This window comes from Sander lucioperca, chromosome 15 (genome assembly GCF_008315115.2).
Source record: "Sander lucioperca isolate FBNREF2018 chromosome 15, SLUC_FBN_1.2, whole genome shotgun sequence".
Classification (NCBI taxonomy): Eukaryota; Metazoa; Chordata; class Actinopteri; order Perciformes; family Percidae; genus Sander; species Sander lucioperca.
The window spans coordinates 19406799-19427062 of NC_050187.1; the positions used below are offsets into that span (position 1 = coordinate 19406799).

Consider the following 20264-nt stretch of genomic DNA (forward strand, 5'->3'; position numbering starts at 1 on the left):
ATGAGCTCCATTTAATAGTTTAAACGAGTTCAAAGTTCAAAGTTGGAAGCTTCATAGAAAACCACAGTGAGATGCCAAAGCCGGCTACGAACAGGACACGCTCACACACACTGAGGTGCAAAAGCCTTTATAAAGCTGCACCTTTGGCTTTACAGAGCAGTAAAGAGGAGAAGAATCATTAACGCTCAGGGCTTCAAACAGACCAGGGGTCTGAGCCTGGCATGGGTGTGGTGTGGTTTGGTGCAAGTGTACGTGTGTGTGTGTGTGTGTGTGTGTGTGTGTGTGTGTGTGTGTGTGTGTGTGTGTGTGTGTGTGTGTGTGTGTGTGTGTGTGTGTGTATGATGCTTGTGGTTTGAGCTGCAGATTAATAAGCTGCTAATTGGCCTGCTGGGTATTAGGTGTGAGGTGAGTGAGCTGAGACAGCGCTAGGGCGTGGCTCGCCAAGACCTGGGTGGGAAGCTGTGAGAAAAGAAAGTGATATAAAAAGAGGGTGATAAAGGAAAAGAACAGAAAAGAAAGTAAAAGCCTGCAACAAATGAAACCAACCCGACATATTCTCAAACTGCACTTGCATCTGTTAGTTGCATTGCTGTGGGTAAATGCCTGTATCACATGATAACTATGTAGCTCAGGACTCACAGAATCACAAAAATATTATTAACTGGTTGCAGGTAAACAAGCCAGTTTGAGCATTTTGAACATGTTCAGTTGGACAGCCTGTGCAAAGAAATTCTTTTTAGTCATAAACCATCATTGTGCCTGTCTAGAAACATCAAATGCAATTCCATTCTAAGAATTGTGCCAGGCTAGAGATATGTTGACATAGGTAAGATGGAGTGATGTAATGATATACAGCTGTAGAAAAGAAAAGTAAAAAAGACACAGAGACAGACAGAGAGAATGTTAGCAGGAGAGCGGATCAGGTTTCTTCCTGGAGACTCCCTGGCTCCTTTCTCCCATGAGATCTCTGCCGAGCTGGCACGCTGCTGCTGGCTTCATGCCCTCAGTATCCTAACTCCGACTACCACAACCCAACTACTCATTCTACACTAATAAGCATTCTCCCCTGCACACAGGCCAATTAAGTTGTTGTCTCAGACAGTAACATTGTATATTTTCCCTTTCGTACTCGAGCACGGCTATGCATCCTTACATTGACCAGTTTTGCTCTCTGTGTCCTTCCCCCTGGCTCGTCCTAAGCTTAGTGGTAATTCACAGATCAAACAAAGAAGGAAGTAAGGTTTCAAAGACTGTTTATACATCAGTTCTCATCATGCAGGCATACAGAGCAGACATGTCATGTATTGGGGCTGCAAACTGAGCTGTGGTAACATTAGCATGCGGTCAGCTGAGGGTTGGAGGTGGTAATGACCCTGCGGATTACAGCAGCCATCAGTCATCTAGCCATTAAGCCATGTTGGCTTGTCACCCTAGATAGTCAGAGAACATCAAGGAAAATAACAGTATATACAATATAGTGTAAATGCACACAAACATTAATATACATGCTTGTTCCCAAATATGCAAGCACATAAATATACCTGTCAATCTGCACACACACAATTACACTAATGTTTTTCAATGTCCTGCATGTGATACAGAGGGAGGGGGGAGTTGGCCCTGCCAGCCAGACGCACATAGAAACTTGACACCAGTCTTTTACAGACTTACAGAGCCTCACATCTTTGCGTGCTGCACAAGGCTCAACCAGAAATACATACCCAATACTACAACACAACCCAACATTAAAGTAAATAAGTATATTATGTAGGACTGTAACATTTATTCATTATCGATTATGCCAATTATTCTTGATTCATCCTATTTTTCTAAAAAAAATCCCAGAAAATTGTGTAAAATGCCGATCACAGTCTCCACCATGACATTTTCCCGAGATGACATTTTCAAATAGCTTGTTTTGTTTGAGCAAAGATATTCATTATTCGATCATAGAAGACTTAAGAAAACCAGCAAATCTTCACATTTGAGAAGCTGCAATGAGCTAATGTTTTTTGCTTTAAATGTGACTCAAGTGATTAATTGATCATCAAAATAGTTTATTTTCTGTCAATCAACAAATCATCTAATCATTTCAGCTCTTATAGTACGAAGGAAAAGCGCATTTCTTTCCTATAACGAAACATGTTCATGGTCATAAATTTGCTCTTTTTTTCTTTCTTCATCGTCCCTCAGGTCCCTCCATGGCAATGAAATCTCAGAGCTTCCTGATGGCATCTTCAACGATGTGGCCTCACTTTCCCACTTGTAAGTAGTAACACCCACATACAACTGTATGGCCCAATGGCAGACTATGTGATACTGTCTGCACTTACCACTGAGTTTGTGAAGTCTACACACGTACACACACACACATACACACACACACACACACACACACACACACACACACAAACACTTTCAGGCACAGAGGAGGTCTGGTCAGACAGACATAGTGCGTGGCTCACAGTGGCCTGTCTGTAGTCCTCTTTGGTGGGCTTCGCATGAGCCAAGCCCTCCCTTAATCAGCCGCAGTCCTGTGGTTAAAGCAACACACAGACCCCTGTACTGTCTCATCTCCCTGTGACATCTCCGAAAAACACACACTCACACACACACACACACACACACACACACACACACAGATGGTCTGTGGATTTTAGTGTTTGTTTTGGTTTGTTTATTTATGTCTGTAATTTTGAGTGTGGTGTGTAGCTGCTGTGTGGTTGTGCATGTACTCGTGGACATGGGTAAAATTACACAGAAGTATCTTTGCAGTGTGCCCTCTGCCATTCAGCCTAGATATTCACATCATCCCTTGGCAGTCACTGATCAATAGAACTATCAGTGTCAGAGTTGGAGAGGAAGAAGGGAGGATAGAGATAACTAAACTAAGTCAAGGCTGCATGAAAACGGGGCAAAGGGAGGGATGGAGGGCAGCCATTGATCCACAGTCACAGTCAAGTTGCTCTCATGTTAGCAGATGTCAGGTGTCAGCTATTGGCCCGGCCTGAAAGATGAGCCTGTGTTCCACCGTAATGGAACAGCATCGATTCAGGAGTGTTTGTGCATCCAGCGGGAGGACAGAGCGGCATTGATTCACGACCACCATGACAGAAGTGGTTAAGAGTGCCTTCTGTTCGCACCTTTGCCTATAATTGAGAGGTTTTCCTCCAGATGATGTATGGCACAAATTGGCATTGGACATTCAACTTTAAATCTGCTTTATTCTTTAAGAGTCAGTGTTTTATTTGTATAGAACACAAAGTTGAGTTAGATTGTTTTACGTAAGGGCGTAGAGACACCTGCTGTCGATAGAGTGTATTACAGTGACAGACAGAATTTCTTACTGAACTAAATGAGGCTGAAAAGTATAACACAGCCATCCTACATTATCAAACCATTGATACATTTATTTCCTTTGCTTTATAAGGGCAATTGGTGCCAACCCCTTGCACTGTGACTGTCACATGCGCTGGCTATCTGACTGGGTGAAGACTAGCTACAAAGAGCCTGGCATCGCTCGTTGCGCTGGCCCGCAGGGCATGGAGGGCAAACTGCTTCTCACCACACCTGCTAAGAAGTTTGAATGTACAGGTGAGTTATAGAGTTGGACACTGAAATATAATGTAAGCAGTAGCACTAGTATTTACCAGGTATCTACATGCAATTCATTCTTATCGGTCTGGCATTTCCTCAGGTGATGTGGACACTACAGTGCTGGCCAAGTGTAACCCCTGTCTGTCCAGTCCCTGTCTGAACCAAGGCATCTGTCACAGCGACATGGTGGAGATCTACAGGTGCAGCTGCCCTCCAGGATTTAAGGTCAGAGCTTTACAATGCTACCATCTGTTTGTGAATATCCTCGATGTGTTGCAGGTCTTGAAGTATGCATAATTAACAGCAAAAAAATAAAAAACATTATCTCTGTCTCAGGGCAAGAACTGTGAGACTGCTCTGAATGCTTGTGTGAGTAACCCATGTGCCAACGGAGGAACCTGCCAAGTGAATGAGGATGAGGAGGGAGAATACAGGTGAGGAAGGAGAGCTTTGAAATGAGTGCAGCAAAGGAATGAAATTGTATTTATCCCACAAGGAACTTGACATAACAAGTGTGTACGTTTTCATAGTTGCACATGTCCACTGGGCTTTGAGGGCCCCACCTGCCAAACCAACATTGAAGACTGCGAGGACAACGACTGTGAGAACGGAGCAACCTGCCTCGATGGTGTCAACAACTACACTTGTTTTTGTCCCCCCTACTACACAGGTTAGTGCATTTAGTTTGACTAAAGAAGCAACTGCATTGGAAAAAAATCCCCCTGTACAAAAAGGCAAAATATTTACTATCTAGAGAAATGTGGTATGAAACAAAAGATTTCTTGAAATCTACAGCTAAAAAAATCAAGAAATTCAAGATAAATATCCCTAAATGCTATTTTAAATAAAAAAGATTAAATACATCATGCTGTAAAAATAAATTACTGTATGACTTTCTTGTTTTTTTGTTTTTTGCAGGATGGTTCTTGCTTTGTGTTGGATAACAGTTCATACTTTTATAAATACTTGTTTCTGTGTAGGGGAGATGTGCGAAGAAATGGAGGATGTGTGCGCCCCAGGACGGAGCCCCTGCCAATATCAGTCTACCTGCCTCATCACCTCCACTGGACCAAAGTAAGTGTTTCCTGCCAGCAACATCAGATACAGCAAAAAAATGATGACGCCATATATTGAAAAGTAGATAAGGACGTAGCTTTGTCTTTTGATTCGATTTGATTGAGTATTTTGTTTTGCAGGTGTGTGTGCTCTCCTGGTTATGTTGGTGATGACTGCAGTTTAGACTATAATGACTGTGAGGAGCATCGTTGTCAGAATGGAGCTCAGTGTGTGGATGAGCTAAATGGATACTCTTGCATCTGTCCTGAAGGATACAAGTGAGAAGAGCACACATTTTGCACATTTTATTTTATTTTGGCTAAATAGTTTAATCTGCTTCACTAATGTCATCCCACCTCTCTTTCCTTCTATAGTGGTCAGTTGTGTGAGGTTCCCCCATCTCCACTGTCCCTGTGTGAGCTGGCCGACTGCCAGAACAACGCTCCATGTGTGGAGCGAGGCGGGCGTGCCCTCTGCCAGTGTCCTCCAGAGTTTGGGGGGCCACGGTGCGAGAAGCTGGTCAGTGTCAACTTCATTGACAGAGACTCCTACCTGCTGCTCTCTGACCTCAAGAACTGGCCACAAGCTAACATCACCTTACAGGTATCCACAGAGTGTGTTAATGTGTAAACATTACTATGATTTCTGTGTTGATGCTGCCTTTGTGATAGCCTGGCTCCGCCCTCCTACGTACTTCCGCTCAATTTTCATTTTCCTTCAGTACGCGGTTAACCCAGTAGTGGGTTTGCGGTATATTCGTATATTCCAAGGGGGTAAGCTTCTCCTCACAACACGTACCTCCTATGGCGCCATTTTGATGGTAACAAGCACTCACCCCCCGTTAGCATTACATTGACTGCCATTCATTTTGACGTCACTTTGACAGCGAATAACTTTACATCTGAAGCATTTAAAGACTTTATTTATCCATTGTTTATTTCTAAAGAAACATGACAATGTATAAAAGGCTCCATTACCTTGTACCTCACGTTATGGCTCCGTAGCAGACGTTTTTGTAAAAATAGGCTAACGATTGTGTCATAACCACGGGACTTACTGTCGCATAGTAGAGGAATTACCGTATAGTACAGGAGAAGCTCGCAGGCAGTTTCGACTTACATTAGCTGTTTAAGTTTAATTACTAATGTTAACCACCATTTTAGTTAGCAATAATTACCCTGTGTCCATGTTATCTCCTTACATATACCTACGCTCTCCGTCTCTGCAAGATTCAGAATGATTGAGATTTCTCTTGGCACAGCTACCAGAAGACTTCCAACTTTCAGACACGTTGCTCACGTCACATTTACGTCGTCTCTCTCAGTTGGAGGCTGCGCAGTAACGCTCGGCGCTCACCGGAAAAGTGCTTCTAATGGCCTTCACTGGTTTCCATCCAGAGCAATGGGATCTGTTGGTCCATTTTATATACAGTCTATGGTATATTTGCGTGTTTTCTCCGGCCAAATCTTTATTGGTCCAATCAGCGAACAGAGGGAGTGGCTGAGAACGATGACGTTGAGGTCATGCGCTAGTTTGAGTTGTAGTTCCATAATGGCGGTGGAGAAAGATGCGAGTGAAGCCATTCTGTCCGTTGTGGCAACGCTGCCGAATATCCAGAAGTTAAAGCCCGAGCAAGAACAATCTTTGCTGAGTTTTGTTGGTGGCCATGATGTTGGGGCCTTCCTCCCCACGGGGTTCGGGAAAGGTTTGATTTTCCAGCTCGCTCCGTTAGTGGTGAAGGAGTTGGCTAAGGCGAACGCTAGCGATGCTAAGCCGATGTCACGACCAAACATTAGTGATTGGTTATGGCAGATCTAGAGTGGCTCTGGGCAGATCAATAGTTTTAAACTTCAACAGAGTACCCGCCTTCAAGGAAGTTAACACTTGTCAATGGAGAGTGGCCAGACTCTCTGTACTAATGAAATGTCTGTCTGGTAGGACCAGGCTACCTTTGTGAAACCTGAATAATTCAAACAATGCAAACATTTTCCCTCCATAGGTGTCAACAGCTGAGGATAATGGTATCCTGCTGTACAATGGAGACAATGATCATATTGCAGTGGAGCTCTACCAAGGTCATGTCAAGGTCAGCTATGACCCCGGCAGCCAACCAGGACACGCCATCTACAGGTCAGTGGCCTTTGAAAGGCTGACGTTTACTGTCACTGAATCAGCTGATTCATGATGAAAAGGTGGCATTTGTATTTTTATCAAGTCTTATGTCCAATCTGTGTTCCTTTGCCAGTACTGAGACTATCAACGATGGCCAGTTCCACACAGTGGAGCTAGTGACCTTTGACCAGATGGTGAACCTGTCCATTGACGGGGGCCTCCCTACCACAATGGACAGCCTTGGGGCGGTGCGGCCCCTCAACGGGGAGGCTCCACTATACGTGGGGGGTAGGGGCCCTCTCCAGAACACACCTCCCTCCTCTGCAGGCACTCTTAACTACTACACTACTGTCAATCACCACCCCTCCCCCCTTGCTTCGTCACCACCGCAACCAACCCCTCCCCTCAACCAAGCAACCCTTCAACTCTGTCCTACCTCCACCCAAACCAAACCCTATCCTCCACTCACACCATCCCCACCTTTAGTCATGGCTGTGTCTGCTAGGGGCCCAAAAATGACAGATCATAACCTATAGTGAACATACAGAACACCACTGTATAGTCCAATACATCTATTGTCGTTACAGCACATTTCTTACAGTGTGTCAAGTACGCCCTCTAGTGATTACCATAAGAACTACCAGACACAGTCTTAACTTCAGATTTGTTTTGTATTTGCATGGATTTGTTTGCATTTTGTGCAATATGTGATTTAACCACTCTTGACATTCACAAATGACATATTCAAAATGTAGCTGATTAATACCAAAAGAAAGCCGTTCTCACATTTGTTGCCATGCAGCCCCAGTGTCGGGGTTGACATGACAGTTTGCTCAAGAGTGGCTCAGAATTTATACACTTTGTTTCCGTGCTGTATTGTGCTGTACTGTACTGTTCTTCATTCATACAACACTACAGGGACATTTTCCCATACCCCTTTGCCTTTTGCCGTCATCTGATTCAAGGATGATGTGTCTTGTGGTGCAAATGCAAAATATTTAAGCCAATTTTAAAAAGAGTTGCATATATTAATTTGGCAGATTGTATATGCACTGTTGGGACATACATGTTTGAAAATACTTTCCTCCATTACACTCATACCCACCCTGTGTTAGCTGTCTGTTTGTGATCCAGAATGTGCATCTTCACACCTTTTAACTCTTTTCTCTCTCCTCCTCCAGGCATGCCAGTGGGTGTACACTCAGGTGCTTTCCGTCTCTGGCAGCTGCAGAATGGTTCCAGTTTCCATGGCTGTATCCAGAACCTGTACATCAACAATGAGCTCCAGGACTTCACCAAGACCCAGATGAAGCCTGGCGTGGTACCGGGCTGCGAGCCCTGCAAGAAGATCTACTGTGTACATGGCATCTGCCAGCCTGATGGGGTCCAGGGACCAGTGTGCCACTGCCAGCCAGGCTGGAGCGGGCCGCAATGTGACCAGCCTGCTACCAACCCCTGCCAGGGCAGCAAGTATGTTAACAAAAGGGATATCATTCATATTTCACAGTAAACATCTAATTGCCCTTCTAATTGTCTTCCCACACAATAGGCAGTGGGAAAAGAAGTAATCCAATAATTTTCTTAAGTAAAAGTACCAGTACAATAACACAATGTACATAAAATGTTTCCACATAAAATGTTTGAAATGTAGTGCAGTAGAAATTACATACCCCTTAAAGTACAAGCCCTCAAAATGGTACTCAAGTACAGTACTTGAGTAAATGTATAGGTATCTTTCACCACTGAAAGTTGAGAACCTTTTTCAATGCTGCAAATCTATGATATTACTCTTAAACATCAACATCATTGAATTATTCACTGAGCTGGAAATTTGATCAAGGTTATTGTGTCTTACTAGGTGTGTCCATGGAAAGTGCATCCCACTGGACACTCAGTCGTATCGCTGCGAGTGTGCGGAGGGTTACCGCGGTGCCCTGTGTAACCAACATGGGGAGCTGTTCAACCCCTGCCGTCGCCTGTCCTGCAAACACGGCCGCTGCCAGATCTCAGACACAGGAGATGCCTACTGTCACTGTGAAAGTGGCTACACTGGGGAACTTTGTGACGCAGGTTGGTTTGCCCTATGTCAGTCTGTAATTCTAAGCGTCAATTAAGGCCCCTAAAAAGTAGGTTTTTAACGCTATTTTCCAAGGCATTACATTTTGTTTTTATTTTTTTGTGGCATACTATACTAGAACATATTTTATGGAATACTATACTATGTCTTTTAATATGAATTAGTATACTATGACTTTTTATATGACATTGTTTATGATATACTATAGTATAACTTTTTATATGACATTTTTATGACATAGTAGTACTTATGAGACGTTATTTTGTGGCACACTATGACTTTTTGTGTGACATACTATATCTTTAAACATTTTTAAGGCATAGTAATACTATGACATGTTTTATGACACATATTAAAGTGGATTCCTGCATAAGTAATTATGATTAATAATTGCCATTAATAATTAATAATTAATGTTTGTGGGCATTTTTCCTGTTTTCCAGAGTCTGAATGCAGAGGGGAACCTGTGCGAGACTTCTACCAGGTACAGCGAGGCTACGCCATCTGCCAGACGACACGCATGGTCTCTTGGGTGGAGTGCACTGGGGCTTGCGACACGGGGGCTTGCTGCGCCAGCCAGCGAATGAAACGCCGGAAATACACCTTTGAATGCAGTGATGGAACCTCCTTCAGCGAGGAAGTGGAAAAGACCATCAAGTGCGGCTGCATGGGCTGCATGTAGCACCATTCACTCACATTTCCTGCTGCTGCCGCCGAGCAGAAGATAGAAAGAAAGGAAGGAAGGAAGAGAGAGGACTGGAGGAAAGCGAGGGAAAGAAAGAAAGAGAGAGAGTATAAAGAATATATATAAAACCTCTATCTAAATATTATGGACAACAATGTTTGTAAAATAGGACATTTCCTCCCCTTTCAAGGGTGTGTGACCTACAGTAACACAGAGAAACCAACATCATAAGCAACAATGTAGAAGTGACAACAACGGCAACAGAACCATTGTATCTGCAACATTGTTTCAAGGGGTCCAGAGATTTCAAAGGTGTTGCATTCAGAGTGAGGCATCCCTCCAACCCAAATTACCCAGTGTGAATTCCCCATCCATCTGTAAGGCCTCTGACAGCCTAGCCACCATCTACCATCTTTACTTCGTGGAGGCAGTGAGGACAGTGGGGTCCAGCCTGGCTAAGAATGGCAGAAGAAAGGCAGAGAAAGACAAAAAGAGAGAAACAGAGGGATGAGAAGAGAGCTGGACCTTTTGACTTGGCAAAGCTATCTTGAGTTGAGCTTGGCTGGGTTACCTGGACTGGGCTGGATATGATTTGGGTTAAAGTTGTTGTTGGTTTGGTGTAGCAATTTCTCTGCCAGGATCCAGTCATCTATCCACACATGCACATGTAGAAGTGAACAAAGAAAGGTGAGAGTGGCACATAATCCAGTGCGGATGTCGTGGCTTCGAGGCCAGGTGGTCTGGCGTCACAGTTGTTTGCTGTGAGGTACCGTAATGTAGAAAGTCCATACAAATAGACACTGCACTGAGTAGCAGCACTGAAAACGACAGTCGTACACCTCTTTGCAGTACATGATCACACATGCATGGCATACATACAATTACACAGTCTTAACACTTGTAAAAGAGAGGGCTTATGTGGTGCAACTATCTATTCTGTTCATACAGCAAACCAATCTGGTGCTGACAGTGCCCAGTGATTATCAGTCCCCCAGCATGCATTGCCTCAGGGTTAGGATGATTTGCATAATCCCACCCCCTTTGAGCAGGAGGCTCTTTAGCCCTGCTCCTCTTGATGCCTGCAGTATTAAACTAGTGCAAACTGTTGCATGTGTGGAGAAGAGTTTGCCAACAAATATGTAGAGCTTCTTAATATCATTATAAATGTTATTACAAAACAAAAGGTTGCAGAATCATGTTCTGATTTTTGTTTTGTTGTGTCTAATTTCCCATATTGATTTGTTTTTATTTTTGTTACATTTTGTCTCATGAGGTGACCTAACTCCTTTAGACCCCCCCCCCCCACCCCCCCCCACCCCCCAACAACTCTTTATATAGAAATGCCTAACAGATTCTAATATATATATATTTGTATTTCATTTTGGTATAGTATTTTTCTATGTTAAAGAGTAAGTCTGTTTCTGGAAGCTTTGGGACTAGTGGAAAGGCATTTAGTTGGTTCCCTAGGTGTTTTTATTTGTTGATCTTACTTGCTCCAACAAGGTAATTAATTACATTAATTGGCCAAATATACAGCAGCTGGTTGACCTTGTTGTATAGGAGGCAGTATTGGTCTAGAATTATGTTTAATATTGTATATGTTGTCTTCCATGTGAATATTACATCTAATTCATGAGAGTCTGTGCTTGTTTTTATTTATTTTATCTAAAGGCGTTTTCCTGTAGAAAGTGAAAGACATAAATATTGCTGACTTTCAAATATTTTCAAAAATTTCAAAAAGATGAAAAAAGGTAAAATAATGAAAAAAAAATAGCATAAAAATCTGTAAGGTATTTGTAACCACTTAATAGCGAGTTACAACAGTGTTTTCCTCCTCTCTGGCTCAGACATTCCTCATTTGCTGCAGGGGCTGGAGAGGTCAGAGCTGGGATTAAAATATGTCCCTCACAAATTTACCTTGTAATTACCATACCACACTTAAAGGCTTCTGATTGTTTTCATGTTCATTTTGTTGAAGTGTTGGGTTGTATTTCTATCATTTCAATTTGAGAGATGTTTGCCATGGAGGTGTTTTTTAGTTCAACAGAGTTAAAGTAGTCAAGCTCAACTGATCATAAGCTGCTGTCAAGCCAGAATAGGATGAAGTTGCTTCTGTGGATAATGATAATTTTAAGGTATATCATCCCAGATCTGTCTGAATAGGCAACTGTGTGAAGCATTACATGCCTACTATTGACAGATCACAAATGAGAAAGGTCTGGACATTTCAGTGTCTGTCAGTTCTGACAAAAAAAAGAAGAAGAAATGGTGCCAATTACAGTAAACACAACAGTCATACCTGAATGTATAAATGTGTATAGATAAATATGACCTATGCTTATTCATGAAGTGGTAACTTTTAGCTGTTATTTAGTTTCCAATGTAAGATATAGAAATCACATACTGTTCAATAAGTGACAGTCCATCATGATGGCTTAAGGCATTGTTCTCCCTGCAGATTGGGATTGTGTTTATCCATTTTGCTGATCTAAATGTTAAAAGTCTTTTATAGTGTGAAAGGCTGCAGAGCCAGATCTCTTGGTTGGTACAATGCACACAAAGCTCCTATTCATATTGCTACCCATGTTAACTTTGTTTTACATGCTGTTGATGTGATCCCAGTGGTGTACAATAACATTAAAAGAAGATCTCAATAAGGATACTGATGAACAGTCACTGTAACTCTTAAGCTGTGTGCCTCGTAAAGGTGCATATTTAGTTGAATGTGGCTTTCTTTCATGTCTCCTTTCCTTCCTCTGCACTGATCTGTACTGGACTGGTGCATTCAACTTCCTGGTAGACATCTTAGTGGTGCTTGTGCTATATTGAGATGTAATTCCGTTATCTGGTCACATGGCCAGAAACACAGATTTTCCATCCTTTGAACTATATACATAAATATGTTACTGTAAACGACACAATGTCTTTGTTGTATTGAACTGGTGCAAAAACGTAAGAAATATCCCTCGTTGGGTTCTGTTTATTTGTGTTTTTTTGTTACAGGATTGATGGTGGGAATAAACGGAAAAACTCCCAATAATGCTGAATGTATGTAGTGCCACCGACAAAATGTTTACCAAACCTCCACTCTTTTTCATTAATTAAACTTAAATGTGTGTGCTTTTAAGATTGTGTTGTCTTTTTTTCTATTAATGTCTTCTTTGTTATTTGACAAAACTTAAAACCTAACATTTCTAAGTCACACATCTCACAGATGAGAAGTCCTTAAAGTGCTCAGTGCAAATGGAAATGTGGGCAAACTCCATCATGTGATGTTATCAAAAGCTCCAGAAAGAGCTACTATATAGCCTAAATTGATAAAGGCTCTCAGAAACATTTAGTGCGTCCCCATCAACATACTCTAGTATACTATGTCATAAAAAATGTCATAGTACAGTATGTCACAAAATAAATGCCATCATATTCCATAAAAGATTTCATTGAAAGAATGTCATAGTATAGAATGGCTTAAAAGATTTCATAATGTCATCAAAAAAAGTAAAGTAGTCAAAGTATAGGATGTCATAAAAAGTCATAGTATAGTATGTCATACAAAGTCATAGTGTAGCATGTCATAAAAAGTCAAAGTATACTGTCAAACAAATGTCATTAAAAGCCATAGCATACTATGTCATAATAAATGTCATAGAAAAGTCATAGTATAGTATGTCATAAAAAGTCATAGTATTGTATGTCATAGAATAGTATGTCATAAAAAACCTTAGTATAATATATAATAAAAAGTCATAGTGTATTATGTCATAAAATGTCATAGTATAGTATGTAATAAAAAAAGTCATAGTATAGTATATCATAAAAGAGTCATAGTATAATATGCCATAAAAAGTCATTGTATAGTATTTCATCAATATTCATTAAAAACGTCATGAAAAGTAATATAGTATGCCAAAAAAGTCATAGTATAGTATGTCATAAAAACATCATAAAAAGTCATAGTATATTATGTCATTGTATGTCATAAAAAATATCATAGTATAGTATGCCATTAAAAAAACGTAATAGTATAGTATGTAATAAAAATGTAATAGTATAGTATGTGATGAAAAAGTCATAGTACAGTATGTTATAATACATGTCATAAAAAAGTCATATTATACTATGTCGTAATAAACGTCATAAAAAAGTCATAGTATAGTATGTCATGAAAAGATCATAGTATTGTATGTCATAAAAAGTAAGTGTAGTATGTCATGAAAAGTCATAGTATGTCATAAAAAAGTCATAGTATACTATGTCATAAACAACGTCTGTCATATATAGTATGTCATAAAAATGTAATAGTAGTATGTAATAAAAATGTCATAGTATAGTACGTCTTAAAAACGTCATGGTATGGTATGTCATAAAAAATGTCACAGTATAGAATGTCATAAACAAGTGATAGTATAGTAAGTTATAAAAAAACGTAATAGTATGTAATAAGAAGTCACAGTATAATATGCTATAAAAAATCATTGTACAGTATTTCATAAATATTCTTAGCATAGTATGTCATAAAAACATAAGAATTAATATAGTATGCCAAAAAAGTCATAGTATAGTATGTCAAAAAAGTCATAGTATAGTATGTCATAAAAAATGTAATAGTATAGTAGCTAATAAAAACGTCATAGTATAGTAAGTTATAAAAAACATCATAGTATAGTATGTCATAAAAAACATCATAGTATAGTATGTCATTAAAAGTCATGGTATAGTATGTCATACAAACATCATAAAAAGTTATAGTATATTATGTCATTGTATGTCATAAAAAAGTCGTAGTATACTATGTCATAAAAAACGTCATAAAAAGTCATAGTATAGTATGTCATAAAAAGTCATAGTATAGTATGTCATAATAAACATCATAGTATAGTATGTCATAAAAAACATCATAGTATTGTATGTCATAAAAAGTCATAGTATAGTATGTCTTAAAAAAGTCATAGTATAGTATGTCATAGTAAACATCATAAAAAGTAATATAGTATGTCATAAAAAATTCATAGTATAGTATGTCATAAAAAAGTCATAGTATAGTATGTCATAAAAAAGTCATAGTATTGTATGTCATAAAAAACGTAATAGTATATAATGTCATAAAAAAGTCATAGTAAAGTAAGTAGAGTATGTCATAGTAAACATCATAAAAAGTAGTATAGTACGTCATAAAAAACCTTAGTATAATATGTAATAAAAAGTCATAGTATATTATGTCATAAAAAAGTCATAGTATAGTATGTCATAAAAAACATCATAATATAGTATGTAATCAAAAATATCATAGTATAGTATGCCATAAAAAACGTAATAGTATATAGTATGTAATAAAAATGTCATAGTATAGTATGTCATGAAAAAGTCATAGTACAGTATGTTATAATAAATGTCATAAAAAGTCATAGTATAGTATGTCATAAAAATGTCATAGTATACTATGTCATAATAAACATCATAAAAAAGTCATAGTATAGTATGTCATAAAAAAACATCATAATATAGTATGTAATAAAAAATATCATAGTGTAGTATGCCATAAAATACTTAATAGATAGTATGTAATAAAAAGTCATAGTATAGTTAACATAAAAAAGTCACGGTATAATATGCTATAAAAAGTCATTGTACAGTATTTCATAAATATTCTTAGCATAGTATGTCATAAAAACATCATAAAAAGTAATATAGTATAACAAAAAAGTCATAGTATAGTATGTCATAAAAAACATCATAGTATAGTATGTCATACAAACTTCAAAGTATAGTATGTGATAAAACCGTCATAGTATAGTATGTGATAAAAAGTCATAGTATAGCATGTCATAAAAAGTCATAGTATAGTATGTAATAAAAAGTAATAGTATAATATGCCATAAAAAGTCACTGTATAGTATTTCATAAATATTCCTAGCATAGTATGTCATTAAAAATGTCATAAAAGGAAATTTAGTATGCCAAAAAAAGTCAATGTATAGTATGTCATAAAAAAGTCATAGTATAGTATGTCATAATAAACGTCATAAGAAGTCATAGTATAGTATGTCATGAAAAAGTCATAGTATTGTATGTCATAGAATAGTATGTCATAAAAAACCTTAGTATAATATATAATAAAAAGTCATAGTGTATTATGTCATAAAATGTCATAGTATAATATGCTATAAAAAGTCATTGTATAGTATTTCATAAATATTCTTAGCATAGTATGTCATAAAAACATCATATAAAGTAATATAGTATAACAAAAAAGTCATAGTATAGTATGTCATAAAAAACATCATAGTATAGTATGTCATACAAACTTCAAAGTATAGTATGTGATAAAACCGTCATAGTATAGTATGTCATAATAAAAATGTCACAGTATAGTATGTAATAAAAAATGTCATAGTATAGTATGTCTTAAAAAAGTCATGGTATAGTAAGTCATAAAACATGTCACAGTATAGAATGTCATAAAAGTCATCATATAGTAAGTTATAAAAAATGTCATAGTATGTCATAAAAAACATAGCATATTATGTCATAAAATGCATAGTATAGTATGTCATAAAAAAGTTAAAGTATAGTATGTCAAAAAAGTCATAGTATAATATGCCATAAAAAGTCATTGTATACTATTTCATAAATATTCCTAGCATAGTATGCCATTAAAAAGTATAGTATGTGATAAAACCATCATAGTATAGTATGTCATAAAAAGTCATAGCATAGTATGTCATTAAAACTTTATAGTATAGTATGTGATAAAAACGTCATAAAAATAAATTTAGTACGCCCAAAAAAGTAATAGTATAGTATGTCATAAAAAACATCATAGTATAGTACGCCCAAAAAAAGTCATAGTATAGTATGTCATAAAAAACATCATAAAAAGTCATAGTATAGTATGTCATAAAAAAGTCATAGTATAGTATGTCATAATAAACATCATAAAAAGTCATAGTATAGTATGTCATGAAAAAGTCATAGTATAGCATGTCATAAAAAACATCATAAAAAGTCATAGTATTGTATGTCATAAAAAAACATAATAGTATAGCATGTCATTAAAAACATAAAAAGGCTTAGTATATTACGTAATAAAAAAGTCATAGTATAGTAATTTTTAAAAAATGTCATAGTATAGTATGTAATAAAAAAATGTCATAGTATAGTATGTCTTAAAAAAATCATGGTATAGTAAGTCATAAAAAATGTCACAGTATAGAAATATATATGTCATAAAAGTCATTGTATAGTAAGTAAAAAAAAACATCATAGTATAGTATGTCATAAAAAACATCATAGCATAGTATTGTTATGGTTGTGTATGTTTCCTGTTTTATTTTGGTAGTCTGTTTTTCTGTCTTGTTTTGTCTTGTTTTTACTTACTGCCTTCCTGTCTGATTTGCTTTACCTGTTCTTGAGTCCTCATGTCACCTGTCTCTTGTTTCCTCGTTACCTCTTGTATTTAGTCTCTGTGTTTTCTTTGTCTGTTGTCAGGTCATTGTTTGTTTAGGGTGTTTGTGGAGTCTACCCCGTTGTCTCTGTGTTCCAGTTTTTGGTATCCTGTTCTTTTGCTTCCTCTACATTCTGGAATGATTTTTGCCTGCTGCGTTCAGGACTCCTTTTGTTGGTATGGACTTTATGTTCATCCTCAAATCAAATCCATCCAAATCCTCAAGCTCACTTTTTGCCTGCTGTCTCTGCATTTGGGTCTGACATTCTCTGAACCTTATAACCAGTATGTCATAAAATGTATAGTATGTCATTAAAAAGTCATAGTATGTCATAACATACTATGTGATAAAAACATCATAGAAATAAAAAATGTCATAGTATAGTATACCATAAAAAATGTCTAGTATAGTATTTAATAAAAAGTCATGGTATAGTATGTCATAAAAAATATCACAGTATAGAATGTCATAAAAGTCATCGAATACTAAGTTATAAAAAACGTCATATCCATCCATCTTCGTCCGCTTATCCGGGGTCGGGTCGGGGCAGCAGCTCCAGCAGGGAACCCCAAACTTCCCTTTCCCGAGCCACATTAACCAGCTCCGACTGGGGGATTCCGAGGCGTTCCCAGACCAGGTTGGAGATATAACTGTAATATCCCCCCAACTAGTCCTGGGTCTTCCCCGAGGCCTCCTCCCAGCTGGACGTGCTTGGAACACCTCCTTAGGGAGGCACACAGGGGGCATCCTTACCAGATGCCCGAACCACCTCAACTGGCTCCTTTCGACACACAGGAGCAGCGGCTCTACTCCGAGCTCCTCACGGATGACTGTGCTTCTCACCTTATCTCTAAGGGAGACGCCAGCCACCCTTCTGAGGAAACCCATTTCGGCCGCTTGTAGTATAGTATAGTATGTCATAAAAAGTCATAGTATAGTATGTCATAAAAAGTCAAAGTATAGTATGTCATAAAAAAGTCATAGTATAGTATGTCATAAAAAACATCATGGTATAGTATGTCATAAAAAGTCATAGTATAGTATGTCATAATAAACATCATAAAAAAGTCATAGTATGGTATGTCATAAAAAGTCATAGTATAGTATGTCATAATTAACGTCTTAAAAAGTCATAGTGTAGTATGTCATAAAAAAGTCATAGTATTGTACTATTTCATAAAAATGTAAAAATCATAGCATAGTAATAGTATAGTATGTAATAAATAATGTCATAGTATAGTATGTCTTAAAAAGGTCATGGTATAGTATGTCTGAAATAGTCATAGTATAGTATGTCATAAAAAAGTCATAGTATAATATGCCATAAAAAGTCATTGTATAGTATTTCAAAAATATTCCTGTATGTAATTAAAAACGTCATGAAAAGAAATTTAGTATGCCAAAAAAGTCATAGTATAGCATATCATAAAAAAAATCATAGTATTGTAATCCATAAAAATTCAAGGTATAGTGATTCATAAAAAGTCATAGTATAGTAAAGTCATAGTATAGTATGTTACAAAAAAAGTCTTAGTACACTATGTCATAAAAACGTCATAAAAGAATCATAGTATAGTATGTCATAAAAAAGTCATAGTATAGTATGTCATAATAAAGGTAATAAAAAAGTCATAGTACATCATCGTGTGCGTCCCTGGAGCCAAAGTGGGCGATGTAGAATCCTATCTAAAGCTGCTGGCTAAAGATAACCGTAAATACAGTAAGATCATACTTCACGTAGGTGGTAATGATACCCGATTACGCAAATCGGAGATCACTAAAATTAATGTTAAGTCACTTTGTGCATATGCAAAGACAATGTCGGACTCAATAGTTTTCTCTGGACCCCTGCCAAACCTGATCAGCGATGACATGTACAGCCGTGTGTCATCCTTCCACCGCTGGTTGTCGGGGTGGTGCCCAGCTAATGATGTGGGCTACGTAGATAACTGGAGGTCGTTCTGGGGAAAGCCTGGTCTGAGGCTATCGTTGACAACAATAGCCTTAGTATTGCTTTCAACTCACTACTAGATTCAATTGGTTTCAGTCAGAGTGTGCATAAGGCCATGCACTGTTTTAACCACATCCTGGACCTTGTGCTGGCATATGGCATTGAAATTGAAGATTGAATAGTATTTCCGCAGAATCCTTTATTATCAGACCATTCTTTAATAATTTTCGAATACTTACTACCCGACTATACGAAATTAGATAAAAGCTTCTACACTAGATGCCTATATGACAGTGCTATAGCTACATTTAAGGAAGCTATTCCAACATCATTTAATTCAATGCCATGCCTTAATATAACAGAGGACTCTTATGTTAACTTTAGTCCCTCCCAAATTGATAATTTTGTAGACGTTGCTACGGCCTCGCTACGGACGACTTTAGGTTCTGTTGCTCCTCTCTAAAAGTAGATGATGAAGCAAAGGAAACTAGCACCTTGGTATAACTTCCAACTCGCAAATTATAACAAACCTCACGAAAACTTGAAAGTAAATGGCATTCCACCAAACTGGAAGAATTTCGTTTAGATTGGCAAGACAGTCTGAAAACATAGGAAGGCCCTCAGAAATGCCAGATCAGACTATTACTCATCACTAATAGAAGAAAATAAGGACAACCCAAGGTTTCTTTTCAGCACTGTAGCCAGGCTGACAGAGTCACAGCTCTATTGAGCCATCTATTCCTATACTTCTGAGTAGTGACGGCTTCATGAGCTTCTTCAATGATAAAATTCTAACAACTAGAGATAAAATTCATCACCTTTTGCCCTCAACTTCTAACGGTTCACCTTTAAACGCAGGACCGCTAGAAAGAACGACAAGACCTGACATATACTTAGACTGCTTTTATCCTTTAGACCTTCAACAATTAATGTTAAAGGTCTCTTCAGCTAAGCCATCTACCTGTCTCTTTGACCCCATTCCAACGAGGCTACTTAAGTAGCCCGTGGTTAATACTAGATATGATCAATATGTCTTTATTAACAGGTTACGTACCGCAGTCATTTAAAGTAACTGTGATAAAACCTCTTCTGAAAAAACCCACCCTCGATCCTGAGGTCTTAGCAAACTATAGACCTATATCTAATCTCCCCTTTCTCTCCAAGATCCTTAAGAAGGTAGTCGCTAATCAGTTATGTGATTTTCTACATTTCATTAAAAAGGTCATAATATAATATGCCATACAAATTAATAATAAAAATAGTAGCCTATGCCACTAAACTGTCATAGAAAATGTCGAAGCATAGTATGCCATAAAAAGTCATAGTATAGTATGCCTTATT

At 37.8% G+C, this 20264-nt stretch overlaps 1 protein-coding gene across 4 annotated transcripts in view; it reads left to right on the forward strand.

Moving 5' to 3' along the window:
* Positions 1 to 12654, forward strand: part of slit1a (slit homolog 1a (Drosophila)) — an 87936-nt gene extending 75282 nt beyond the window's left edge. For 2 of the 4 annotated variants that reach the window (XM_031304994.2, XM_031304988.2), the window contains 13 exons: positions 2194 to 2265; positions 3431 to 3594; positions 3698 to 3822; positions 3934 to 4031; positions 4128 to 4267; positions 4578 to 4671; positions 4794 to 4931; positions 5028 to 5256; positions 6653 to 6783; positions 6899 to 7092; positions 7947 to 8235; positions 8624 to 8835; positions 9286 to 12654. In XM_031304994.2, the coding sequence (XP_031160854.1) occupies positions 2194 to 2265; positions 3431 to 3594; positions 3698 to 3822; positions 3934 to 4031; positions 4128 to 4267; positions 4578 to 4671; positions 4794 to 4931; positions 5028 to 5256; positions 6653 to 6783; positions 6899 to 7092; positions 7947 to 8235; positions 8624 to 8835; positions 9286 to 9524 (2125 nt within the window). In that variant the 3' untranslated portion in view covers positions 9525 to 12654. The remainder of the gene's footprint in view (positions 1 to 2193; positions 2266 to 3430; positions 3595 to 3697; positions 3823 to 3933; positions 4032 to 4127; positions 4268 to 4577; positions 4672 to 4793; positions 4932 to 5027; positions 5257 to 6652; positions 6784 to 6898; positions 7093 to 7946; positions 8236 to 8623; positions 8836 to 9285) is intronic. The other 2 variants (XM_031305004.2, XM_031305012.2) reach the window with 1 other exon arrangement.
* The last annotated feature ends 7610 nt before the right edge of the window (positions 12655 to 20264 follow it).